The following is a 13798-nucleotide window of genomic DNA, read 5'->3' on the forward strand; positions in this document are numbered from 1 at the left end:
ACATTTTGATTGGCAATAAATTAAAGAACAATATCACTGTTGATGATTCAGGCTAGTATAAATGTCCTTATCAGTTTTTAATCAAAACACTTTACTTTTCTGCTCTGTTTGAAAACCGCTGACTGAAAATTCCTAGTAAAACAATTGTTTGTTTTTATGTCTCTCCCAGGTGATGGAAAACAAATCCTGTGTGGTCTTGGTGACAACTCAGTGCTTTTGTACAAGTCCTCCCTTACTGGCAATCCAACTGTCTACACAGGTGCATGAAGTGAACATGAGCACCCATACCTTCAAAACCTCTGGGTTATATTTGCCCTCAGTCATCAGTACAAAGGAACGATTCAGTTAATGTTATGCACTAATCATTATGTTATTTTGTTTTTTATAATGAAAATGTATTAATTGACTTGCAAATTATGCCACACTTCAGAGCTGTTCTAGGTTAAGGACTTCCCTCTTACATTAAGACAGCTAGACAGGAAAGACTAAGACATTTTTCTTCAGCTTGGATTTAGACCTATGCTATTTTGGCTATCCTGAATAACACACTTTGAAATAGATCCATGGCTTAAGATGAAAGACTCCAGGAAAATCAAAGTATTCACTTCAAGTATTCAGTTATCACTGTCAAAATTGTAGATTAAGCATTCTCGTTCACCAGAAAAGCATGTCATGGTTATATTCCAAAGCATGACTTTGGTACATGCCGTCTTTGTTTTTGCCAAACAGTAAGACCCTGGTGATAGAGGGAAATAGAAAGATGAAGTATTGTAAGATTGAACTACTATAATTATTCACTATTCTTCACACTATTGAAGAAAAAAGTATTAATTCGGTTAAGACAAAAATTCTGTCTACTGCATAGTGACCCTAATCAGTAAAACATTAACAGGCAAAGAGGGGATATCCATCTATGCCAAGCTTCTGTTTCCACTTGATGACTAAAGTGCAGCGAGAAAACACTGTCCACAGGGGGGCAGCAGAGATAAGAGGACAAAAGTTGAGGTGACCAGTAGGTCACTGTTATCCTCTGCTCCTCACCCTGCCTTATCCTTTGAACAATACCATAAAAGTAAATGTTGCAACCACATGTTGTATTTCCAGGTGAATTCTGAGCTGATGTCTTTGTGTGCAGGGCATGACAAGCCAGTGAGCAGTGTGAGCTGGAGCCTCAACAGGCAGTCCTGGTTGAGTGCCTCAGAAGACCAAACTCTGCTAATCTGGACCCATGGCAGCCCAGAGCCTGCAATTATCATGGTAAATATGTCATGAATTCACTAACACACACTCGCGTATTTGATTCATTTGTATTGTCTACATTCATTCCCCATCCTTTCACCCTAATCTTAACCATCAAGCCTGACCTCAAGCCTTAATAAACTTTAGCTCACTCATTATTCTAACCCAAACCCAAGTGCCAACCCTAAAAAAGAAGTGGAGTATGAACCAGCCAAGTGACATCACATTGCAAAAATGTCCTCACACTGAAGTTCCAAAACTCAAATCAGGTTAGAAGAAAAAAGAACTACAGACACACATTTTTACTCTATCTCTCTCTCTTCTTCTAAGAAGGCTGTGATTGTGGGAAGGATAATTGTCATGTTGTAAATGAGAATGTGATGCCACACTTCAATCACTGTGGTTGCTGCCGTATCCACAATGTTTTGCTGTATGTTCTCATTTGTTGTCCTAAAAATAATGCTTAAAGAATATGTTATCTCTCAGGTATGTATACTCTTGTATGCTTTTTTTAATGGTATTTAGTCTTATAATGGTGATGGATAGGGTGCCCTATATTATTACATTTTATATTGTGAAGGTAAGACTTGCTTTGACAACAATTATCTACGTTCCCCCCCCCCCCCCACTGCATTGTCGAGGAGCTGAAATCATAGTTTTTTACTCTCGTACCCATGTGTAACGAGATGCTACAATAAAGAACTTGAATTTATTTGTATTCCATTAGAAACTTAGCCATGGTGCACCTTTATAACAAAGTTTCCATAGTGGAATTTCTGTGTAATGCCCTAAATGTATCTTTGACATATTGACATAAAACTTGCTAATTCGCTTTTTCCTTTTCTAATAAAAATAGCCTCATGGAATTAAATGAAAAAGCCAAATTACTTGGAATAATGAAATGATGTGTTTCTTGGCTCAAAAATAGTGACTTTGTCGTTCAGAGCATCTGCTTGACTCAGAGCATCCAAAACTGATCATATGCAGACTCTCCTTTCTTCATTGGGTATCACATTTAATGCAACAATAAGAAGTGCATATCCTTTCCCATGCCAAGTGAACATAAAAGATTTGTCCTCAGGTCTGGGGTCTCTATGTGGCTGATGCTAACCATCCCTGCTTTGCTCCACTCACTTAGAAAGTTTTGTGTTTGGCCGTGTCTGCAGCCTTTGACTTCTTGGATTTCTTGTGAAACAACTTGGCAACAAATGCAAGTATTTTAAGGGAAAAGAGCTCTGCTAGGGTGAGCCAGAAGTACAAATAGCTTTTCAGAGTTATATTTGAAGAGTCTAGAAAGAAAACACTTTAGTGACCACATAGTATTCCCAAAACAGATCGTTGGTAGTCTAGTAAGTAGTCTGGGAGTGTATGTAAATGATTTCAGAAGCAAACATTCAAGATGTATATTGTCTACCATAAATGCCCACGAGTGTATTATTCTGGGTTTATACTGTTTTATGGGATAAGTAAGACATTACTTCACATTTTAGTTGGTTGCATGAGCAGTTGATCAATTAAAAACTATGGAGTCGGACAGTACTTACTGTTAGTGCTTTTTTAATGCTTTTTAGAATTCAGCTGTGAATTGATTTTGTTGTAAAATAACCTTGAAGCATCATGGTGTCATTAGACAAAGATCTTAATTTGATCAGATCAAAATCTTTCAAGGTCTTGGTCTAATTCATGGTTGATAAATCCTCAATATTTAAACAGTAAGACAAATATAAACATTATAAAATGTGTTGTAACTACTTCCTTTATTTTATTAATACATTTCCTGCTTTATGAATGTTTCAATGATAGTAAGTGGTCATCTTGATTTTTGTCTTTTTTCTCCTTTAGGGTAACAGCATGTTCTCAAAACCCATCAAAAGTGCCCAGTTTTATTATCTCGACAAATTTTTGCTCCTGGCATCTGGACACTCTCTTTACTTGTACCTATATAATGTGGACGCCACACACGATGACATCAAAAGGTAATAATACGTGCTTAAACACAGAATACTGTAGTTCGGCATGTGCACCTGTTTTGCTGGTTCCACCTTATTTGATGTGAGGATTGGATACTTTGTCATGCCTGATGGTAAATAGGGTTTTATAGGTTTTTTTATGATAATGAATTCCATTGCAAGTACATTGATCTAAACAAGTGTGCAAAGCAGGCAAAAAGGGGATTGTGGATCAAAAAATTGGTCTGTTTTAAGTCATGTCATCTATTTAGGAAGCAGGCTTCGATAGATTGCTTTGTTAGTAATTTGATGGGGGTCTGGCTTTATTTAGCTGTTACCACAGACACTGCTGACAGTCATTACCACCCAAACTGCTTGACTGTGTACTGTAAGCTGTCAGGTCTTATTCTAGAAGCCAGGGAAATGACAATAAAGAGCTTCCAGATCCCATTTTAGCAGTGCATGTTGCTTATCCATCTTTTTCTTCTTTTAAGTAGTATTTGTTGTTGGTATGATGCATCTTGTGAAAGGAAAATACATCATCTGTCATCAGTCAGTGAAAAGAAAAGAAAATATCTGTAAATCTTATTGAATTCTGTCTGAGCTATGCAGAGCTGCAAAGCTAAAGGAGAGATGGCGACTGATTGGTTTACAGAGTGATTATGTTTGTTAAAAATATGGTTACTTACACAGCTTCAGAAAATGATGCAACTTTTTGCTTTTCTTTAACTGTAGATATCAGCAACGGAGTTTTGTCAAAATGGCAAAATGCATCCCAACAAAATCAGGAACGGACATTACGGACCTGTCTGCAATCAATGATTTCTTCTCCTGTATCCTTTTTCTTGTTATTCTTGAGACAGTAAGTGTTATGTTTGAGACAGCTTTAATCCTGGGGAGGACAAAGTGAACCTATCCCTTCAGTAGTTTTACTCGGAGCACATTTCCATATCAACCACAGCAATCAGTCTGTGCTTCATAAAATCTTCACATTGCCTCAAGGCTTCCACTGGCTGATTTTACCTGTAAATCATTTAGCTGTCTTTAATTTTTCAGGAATGTCTGCATTCCAACCCCCTGTTTGGGTTTACTATGCATTTATTTTGTAATAAATCCACTGAGCTGCACTTTTGGATGAGCTAGATCCTGTCATGAGATATTTTTGCACTACTGTACTCTGGAAAGTAGATATTCAGTGATAACATTAAGTTTTAATCTATGAATTGTGTACATTTCTAATAATGGACTTGCAAAACTGTCTGTATATATGAATTTGAATATCACTGTGTCTATACAGAGTATAAAATGAATAAGTTTTAAAGGCATTTTTAAAAGTGAAATGAAAGTGTTCAGTAGAGATAAACTATAAATGAATAAATATATACAGTACTAATAAATAATTAATAAAACCAAGAAAACAAATATTATGATTTTCTAAATTGAAATAATATTTTCTTCATGTAAAGTCAATTTTCTGTTTTCCTCTTTTTCTAAAGGAGTTTCTTTGGCATTTTGGCCTTTATTGGATTTTTGACAGCGAAGAAGCTGAGAGGTAACAATGGAGGAGAGAGGGGTATGACATGCAACATAGGTCCAAAGCTGGAACTGAATTAGAGAAGCTGTGGTTACTGTGTCTGGCATGCACTGTTACAATTCAGCCAGCAGGGCACCACTACATGTTTGTTCTTTTATGTCTTGAATGCTGACTACTAAATAAAGATGTCTAAGAAGACTGATTTAACATTATATATATGCCAGTACCTTGCATTCACTGCATTTATATCATACCTGCAGCTCCTACATAATAAAAGCCATAACTTTCCTTAGAAGCTGTGTCAGACATCGTCCTTGTATGTGGTTCAGATCGTTCCATTCAAGTATTTGACATGAACAAAGGTTCAGTTGCCTCAGAGCTGCCTGATGCCCACAGCAGACCCGTCCACTGCATTACACAGAACAAGGTGAGGCCATCTAAACAATGTAACATGAATAATGACATCATTAGTCAAAAGATATACAAAGAGTGTGAGAAGTGTGTTTATGGCGTTTTGTTATTTAAGGTCAGAGCCTGCATATTGATATAAAACCAGTGGTGACTGGATAAATAGTTGTAGATACCAGTGTGATTAAGCAGCATTCACAGGAAAACTGGAAACTATGAACAAGTTCACTCCTATTGTGACTGTGACCAATGAAATGCAATAACCAGTTAATATTCATATATCCCCATTGTTTTTATCACATAGTCTGTATGGTGTTCAGCTCTACCTTATTACATAATTAATAGAGCATCTTTATTGAGTGTGATTCTAAAATGCAAAATGATTTCATATTTACATTACAACATTTTCTTTCAGTGTTTCCTGATCTAAAACAGTTTGCCTTTTACCATACACATGGGTGTCCTGAAAATAGCACTTACCTTTGAAGTCATTTTAAATAAGTGAATAACAATTATTGTTTCAAAAAGTCACACAATTAAGTTTCTGAGGCTTATGATGTTTTGTCAAATATGCATCAGAGACATGGTTTTTCATGCTTAGCCAATATCCTTTACGAATAGATAAAAGTGAAGACATCACGCCGCAAGCAGACTGAGTGACGTTTAGACCAGACACACACAGCAAAGAATTTGCTTGACTTGGCATCAATGGGCAGTGTGAGCCCTATCCTCAATCTTACTCGTGAAGGCTCTACTATTTGGCAGATGTTATAGTGTTACATAAGAAATCTATGAGTGTTGCAAGACTTACATAAGGCGCAGATCGTCTTTGAGGGGAATAAAAGTGTTATTCTGTGCTGTGAATGAAGACGGTCGTGTTTTCTTTTTTAAACTACCCAAATGTTTCCATGACAGACAGACAGACAGGATATGCCATCATCAGCATCATTTATCTTGCTGAGTGCTTGAATGTAAATCCCTGGTGCATCAGGATTAAGACTGCCATAGAGATGGCAGGAAGAGATTCCAGGCTGGATGATGGCCTTAGAGTAATGCTGTTCCATGATGCAGTCCTGGTTTATATGGCCTTACTCCCACATCACTGTCTTGAACCAATGTGGACCCAATTTGCTGGTGTCTAGCAAGTTGACAGCTTGGACCCAGATCCAAAGCTATTATAGTGCTATGAAGAATGTTATACTGCATAACTCAAAATTAAAGTTTAAATATCAGCAATAAATTTATGCATTAAAGTCTAGGTTTCCGTATGTTATTTACATCTCTGTACAACTATCACATTACATATTACAGAGAAATTGATGTCTTAGTTCCTCTCCATATATAGTCATAAATGTTTGCAAGCTATGTAATAAAAAGACAGCCATTCATTTTGATTAAAAACATTATGGAAATTTTGACCAATCCTACAGATGTTTATGTAACATTGGAATACAGAAAGGTGTGTGTGCGAGCGAGAGGGTCCTGTACCCAGTGACCCTTGGGTATTGGCTTTACTCACTTCTGTGTGTTGACCTGTGCATGCTTGACACTCAGGGCAGCCTGGATTAGCTGGATAAACTGCAGCTAGTGGCATGGATTAAATGCATTAACCCCTGCACACAGCTGACTTTACCCCTTAAACTCAGAGGTGCCTGGTCTTTGTCACGCCAGCTATTGTGTGCTGTACATTGTGGGTTGCCTTTGTTGTTTCAGCTTGGCTGTTGCGTCAATGTGGGGTCCTCTGCCTGGTTGCCCGAGGGCCTTTGGGTGCTGCAGGGTTAATACCTGCGGATCACAGGGATTGCCCCTGCCTGGAGTCTGCACACATAACATCACTTTTCCCTCCCCTCGCTTTGTCATCCAGAGGAGGAACAAACATCAGGAACTGTGGCATGTGAAGCAGCTTTTCCCACTTCAAATTTCCATCACCTCCTCCGCAAAATTCACCTGGAACTCATCAGAGAAGAGGACTTCTCGGAAAATGGAACTGGAAATGCCCTATAAGGCTCCTGTTCTCACACTCTTAATGGAAATCTAAACACAAAATACTCCGAGCGCTCTTTTTCACTCTCACACTCTCTCTCTCTCTCTCTCTCTCTCTCTCTCTCTCTCTCGCTCTCTCTCTCTCTCGCTCTCTCTCTCTCGCTCTCTCTCTCTCTCTCTGTCACGCGCACACTCTCACTTGTATGTGTCATCTGATAACTGTGGGTAAAGTATTATATGGAATCCATGTATAGACGTGCAGTGGAAACTATATATTTGTAGCTGAGGCTTACCTCAGTGTGGTGGATAAAAGATGGAAAACAATGACAAATTTAATAACTTTTTTTCCCCCCATTTCAACCCCACTATACTTACATTGTCTTTAATTTTCCCCTCTAATTACAGGTAATGATTATGGGACCTGGAATAGGAATATTATTTTGCCCATGCAGGATGTACAGAAAAAGAATTTTCCAGTACTGGAGAATATGAGAAGCTAATTTACAAACTTTCAGTCAAACATTGGCTGACTAGGCATTTTTTCTGTTCTTTGTGTATATTTCACAGGGCTCCATGTTCAGCACACAGGCTCCGGATTCATACAACCTCTTCCTTACCAGTGCAGTCACGGATGGTGTAAAGATTTGGGACCTTCGCACACTTAGGTTGGCACTAAGATACTTTGTTCTGTTCTGTCTTATTTATTGTAATCAGTTGATCTTCAATGTGGAAAATCAGGCAAGACAAGTGCAATGAAATTCATGCAAGGCGTGTAAATGCAATGAGTTGTGCCTCAGTCTCCTCAGGAATTACTGAGGGATAATATTGTTAAATCTATGAACACAATATTAAGTCTGAGTAGCTCTACAATGAGGCAATTTACCAAAAATAAGAAAGAAAAAAGCTTGAGTACTTTATAAATTAACATTTTAGACACATAAGTGATAGTTTTCCACTAAGGGATTGCACTGGATGAAGGGTTTCTTCATCTACTACGTCAAAATTAGCTTAGAGCATTAAATGTTAAATCATCATTGTTTTATACACACGCATTCCTAAATTGATGAGTGAATCAGCAATTGTTCAATTTTCAAAGAGTGCAGCTGAGATTATTTTTCTTTGGCCCTTAGAAGCAGATATCCATATAAGGAGGATAATTTAAGTAGGCCCTCTTGGATTTCAAAATGTTCTTTTGGCCCAGTAGAAGACATTATTGAGTACTTCATTCTTTCACGTCTGAGACGGCTTCCGTGTTTAACTTCTCATCCCAGACTCCGTCAAAATCTTATTGCTATCTGATAAATATTTGGGCCTTGTTTCCAGGTCAATTTCGGATTCTTAGAGCTGTCGGCAAGCATCCCTCAGCAGATGCAATCCCTCTGAGAAACATACAGATGTATGAAAACAATAGGAACACTTTTTCATTCTGTCGGCCCTGTTAATTTTTTTTCCCTCTTTGATAAAGCTGTAACTAGTACTAACCACTAAAAGAGTTGGTTCCCCTGAATTAATGTTCTGCTTAGTTCTTTTGCTGTGTGTGTGCTTTTCAACTAGTTGTATTTACGGTAGTATAACAGTATTACATACAATCCCAAATAATCCTTGACAACAAAGTTCATCCAACATTTTCAATAACCATGCAAAGTTCTTTAGAGGGAAAAATATAATTTCAAGAGAATAGCACACACAATAAAATAAAATATAAATGATACATTATGATACGAATTTTTCTGTTCAGACAGATACAGAATTATAGGTATCCACCTCCTGGAATGCCAAAAGCATGCTTCCCGTTTCCCATCTCATAGCCAGTCAGACCAGTAAATCTAAAGGCCCCTTCTGCTTTAAATGTCAATAGCTCAACTAGTTGTGTCTATATTTTTGTTGAGCTTTTAAAACTTCCTCCCCTCTAAACTATTTGTTGTCTTGTATTATTTTCTTTAAGACAGTTGACATCAAAATAATTTTACCTCTCAATTACTACAGCGCAGGGTAAGGGACAAAATTAAGACTAGTGTGGAGTCGGCAGAGGCTATATCCTTGTCAAGGCCAATCTGGTCAATGATTAACAAGAGCTAGAAAGTAGTCTGATAAGGTATATAAAACAATCATATCTATCATAAATCCATCTCATGTGTACCAACACTCAGAGGGTTAACATAAGTGAAATGCAAATATTGGCACTGTATGAGGGCCAAAAAGATTATTTCTTCATAGTGAACAATTACAAATGTAAACTTGATAAATGACCAAATATGTAAACTATATACAGTGTATATGTCCATGTATGTCTCACTCATGCTTATAGATGTGATGTACATATAAGTCACAGTACAGTATATACTCATACATCTAATCGGACTACATCCAGAACATGTTAAAACTTAAATACATTTTAAATGTATCTTAATCGATAACATTCTAAATGAAACATTTACATTTTTGGTTGAAGCTAATGATGGAAGTAGCTAACAAGTAAGCTATCCTGCCTTAATGTTGCACATAAGCAGTACCTAGGAAGACCAGATGAGAATGGGTAAAATATACATATAATAAAGGGGCGAATTAAGTAAAGTATTGTGAGTCTTTTGCTGCCCTTAAACCTGCAAATGAGTCAAAAAGAAACCACATAAATCACAAAGTACCAGCAAAGGGTGAAATGCACCCCAAACTATGCTGCCAAATAGTGTCTCAGAGCTCGTTTGCTATTTGTATGTATGTATATTAGATAGTATGCATACATGTGGGCCCTTTATATGCTAATGAGCCTCATTCCAAAACAGTGAAGTAGGGTTGGTCCGATGTTGGTCCGACAGCAAAGCTCTGTGTTGCCGCTTATTAGATCGGCGATGTGCCGGAGATGTGCCGCCGCCGCCGCCGCCGCCCCCCCCCCGTGCGCGGCAGTCTCCCGCATATTGATAGCGTCTTTATGAGGCCCACAAATTAGACGTATTCTCCTGGAATCTGAATGAACGAGCAAGAGCGCGCACTAGAGTGACAGCGCGCGTGTGTTGTGCGACTATAAATGCAAAGCTCTGTGTTGCCGATTATTAGATCGATCGCCATCAGATCCTGACAGATCCAGTGTTAATGAAGTTACTGCTACTGTACCACGAGTGTAAATGTGCACATCCTCTTTCTCAGTTTGGAGACTCACTTATTGTTTCAGCTGGTGTGTGATACTGCAGCTAGCTGTGACACATAGCTACCATTTTGATCAAATGAATAGCCGGCTTCTCATTCCTCATTACTGGCGTCTCTGTTACCAGTGTGAGCTTATCAATGGCCTGATCAGTTGCTGGCTTCGTCAAGCATATATCCTCCGCCGACTTCAGTCATCTTAATTTTGTCCCTCACACTGTGCTATATCATTACAGACTTTGACGCATCCCATAAAATTAAAGGTAAAACACTCCCATTATTTTTAGAATCAAAATTACTCTTCAGTTATCAACTCATCCTCTCCTGCATGAGCGAGTCACACTGCTTGGATACATTGAGCTGCCAATATTTCAAGTCGTATTAGTTCCAAGGTTGAAGAGTTATGGGTTCATGATCTGAGATGAAATATTACAGGATGCAACCCTGTCAATATTTTGCTTGGAAGTACAAAATAAATACATCCAAGAATAACTACCATGGACCCCTGACCCAAAAGTGAAGTATTTCTCTTTTTTTTCAGAAATGGGTCCGCTATCTGCAAGGAATTAATCTAATTTTGAATTTAGCACGCAGTTAAAATGTCTTGCCATAAAAAATAATTACTTTGGCATCACCAGCTAAAAGTGAGGCTATGTTTTTTTTTTTAATATAGAAAAGTTAACTCTATTCCTCCAATTGACCCCATGACCATGAGGTATCTCCTCGCTCGGTCATCTGCAATTTCCTTTTCTTGAGTAAAATTTAAAAAATTATTAAATAAAAATAACCGGTCACAAAACACTACATACCTGGTCCACCTATTCCCTTTACAGTTTCCTGTGTTCAATTATTGATAAGTGAGTTTCTTGAATAAATGCTATTGAACCATGTATTTTCTTTAATTGCCCAAAAGGCTTTTTCCTATCAATTGAATTATTAAGACCATTTATATTATAACTAATACGGAGTAAGCTTGTCATATTATCATTGATCATAAATTGTCCCTAGTTTGTGTAAGTCTTATATAAACATCTTCCATAAAATATGAGCTTACATAAATTACCATTGCAACCGGCCCCTGGTTTATGGGTAGAGGTGTAGCTGTCACTCTCAGAGGGTGTACAATAATAATCATAATACTAATTAAGTTACCGTTACCAAGTGCTTCAAAATACAATACCATTAAATATAAGAAAGCAGAATAATAAAACAAAAAATCAAAGATAATACACAACAGTGGTCAAACATACTGTATAGAGATAAAACAATATATAAAAATCAACATTAAAACATTTGAAAAGACAAAAGAAAATAAAAATACAAATGCCAGTGTTTGCAGTTTTTAACATGGGCACTGACTGATCTGATACTTAAGGCGAGTTTGTTCTTCAGCGCAAGCAAAATCAGTAAAAGCTTTTGTTTTTCAGCCGAAACTTTTAACAACATTTGACTCTCAGATCTGAGGGGTTTCCGTGCAGAATAAGGATTTAAAAGTTCTGAAATGTAAAGCGGAGTCAGCTCATGTAGGGATTTAAAAGTAATAAAATCTTAAATTGAATTATGTAACGGATGGGGAGCCAGTTTAAGTCGGCCAGGGCTGCTGCGGTGTTCCCTTCCCTGTTGAGTGTTTGTGAGAAGCTTTGCTGCTGAATTCTGCACCAACAGTAGACGGTCAACTGCTGCATCGTTTAGGCAAGAATATAATGAATTAGGTGGTCGGAAAATTAGGGTGTGGATTAGTTGTTCAGCTGTATTTTTGGGGAGCATTTGTTTGATTTTTACAATATTTCTGAATTGTAGGTAGCAGGATTTAACAAGACTAATTTGCTGATTGAATATAATCTCTGACCACAAAACCGGCTGCATATACAATGAAATAGACTCAAAATATGTCAATTTAGCAATAACTCAATATGTTACTCAATATGAAGCATAATCAGCAGCGTAACAATGATTTCTCATGTTCAAAATGCTGGAAACATTAAGCGAGCCTGTAACTAACTGTTTTACTCATCTGCATCATTCATGAGCATTCTCAAATCTGTGCCGGATACTGACATCCTGGCTTGTTTCTTTCTATTTCTTCTCTTTGGTATTCGAGACTAACACCTAATGGAAATAATTATGTACATACCAGGTTTTGTTTTCATCAGAATCCCCACATGACATAATAAAGCAATATAAAAATTCCAGCTAATGGAAGTAATTAGGTACATACCAGCTTTTGTGTTCTTCGGAGTCCCCTCGACACAATTAGGCAATATAAAAATTCTTGGAATAATGTGCTTACATAACTGCTCATGTAACTTCTATTCAGGACAATCAGTCAGAGTGTTCCTTTCAGTATATTGTAGGTCCGTTATCTCAGTGAAACTATGTATTGCTTGACCATTTCATATACTTGTTGCTTTGAGTCTAAGTAGCTTCCGTATATTAACAGCATACTGAGAGTATGCTTAAACTAATCACATTCCAATAAAAATTGGTCAAAACAAGATATGTGGATTAGCCAGTTACTGGGGCATTGTTTCTGAAAAGACAGTGGATATTTCTAAACCTCAGCATATAAAACCTAATGTGACCCATATTCCTAGCTATTGGGGGAAAAAAATAATTGCAATGAAACTATTTTTATTAGGCTATTTATACCTACGTGTATAGACTTTTGGCTGGCAGGCATTAAATCACGTAGGCAATCAAGAAACCAGCACCAAAGGCATTATCTTGTAAAACTTGAAGCAGGATATTTAGTTGGAAATGCACAATTGTATTGGGCCATAGCTATTTTATCTATAAATAAGTAATACATTATGTTGCCATCTGAAAAATGTCATTAACAGAGTAATTTTATGACCTTATTGTGCCTGTCTATAAACACTGATGATGAATGGCTGTCTGAGTAAAAGCAATCTAAAGCCAGACAGAATACATTCATATCTAATGGCTTTATATGGCCATGGGCATAGCCATCATACGCTAATAATACAATAGTGTTCTTAGTAGACACATACAGTATCTCCCATTCATAAAACCTTTAAGTTGGGTTAAAAGCTGAGGTAAATGCTTTGATCAGATTTGAAAATTCCAGAAAAAACACAATTGGAAATGTACATTTCTCTAATTTGAAACTAGTGAAACTCAATCTTGATTTTATTTTGGTCTGTCACCCGAGAATCCCCAGAACTTTTTGCCACTTCCTTTTCAGACACAGGCACAAACATACATGATACCCACATGGAAACATCTAAGACCTGTGAATTAGGGAAATGGTTTTTGAAAGCTTGACACACTTTACAAATTTCATAAGCAAAGTAAACTACTGCAATGGTTATAGTTTATTTCTTTAAGCTCCCTCTCCTTACATTTCCAAATGATGTGGCAAACCATCATTTGTCAAAGTGTACAGGGTCTATACAGCAGCATTTACATAGTTTAAAATCATACTCAGTCACTAAATTCTAAATGAGAGAGAGAACGTTGTGGTCTGCATTTCCATATTTCAGTGATGTTTAATTTCCATCATCTGATAAATTCATGCTGAGCA

At 37.2% G+C, this 13798-nt stretch overlaps 1 protein-coding gene across 1 annotated transcript in view; it reads left to right on the forward strand.

The window, feature by feature from the left end:
• The window catches only part of wdr27 (WD repeat domain 27), a 45590-nt gene that overhangs the window by 15176 nt on the left and 16616 nt on the right, over positions 1–13798 (forward strand). Inside the window, exons 16-21 of the mRNA XM_062430123.1 lie at positions 170–259; positions 1136–1257; positions 3082–3215; positions 3924–4021; positions 5028–5149; positions 7681–7778. Coding sequence (XP_062286107.1) covers positions 170–259; positions 1136–1257; positions 3082–3215; positions 3924–4021; positions 5028–5149; positions 7681–7778 — 664 coding nt within the window. The remainder of the gene's footprint in view (positions 1–169; positions 260–1135; positions 1258–3081; positions 3216–3923; positions 4022–5027; positions 5150–7680; positions 7779–13798) is intronic.

The sequence above is a fragment of the Scomber scombrus genome, chromosome 12 (genome assembly GCF_963691925.1).
Source record: "Scomber scombrus chromosome 12, fScoSco1.1, whole genome shotgun sequence".
NCBI classification, from domain to species: domain Eukaryota; kingdom Metazoa; phylum Chordata; class Actinopteri; order Scombriformes; family Scombridae; genus Scomber; species Scomber scombrus.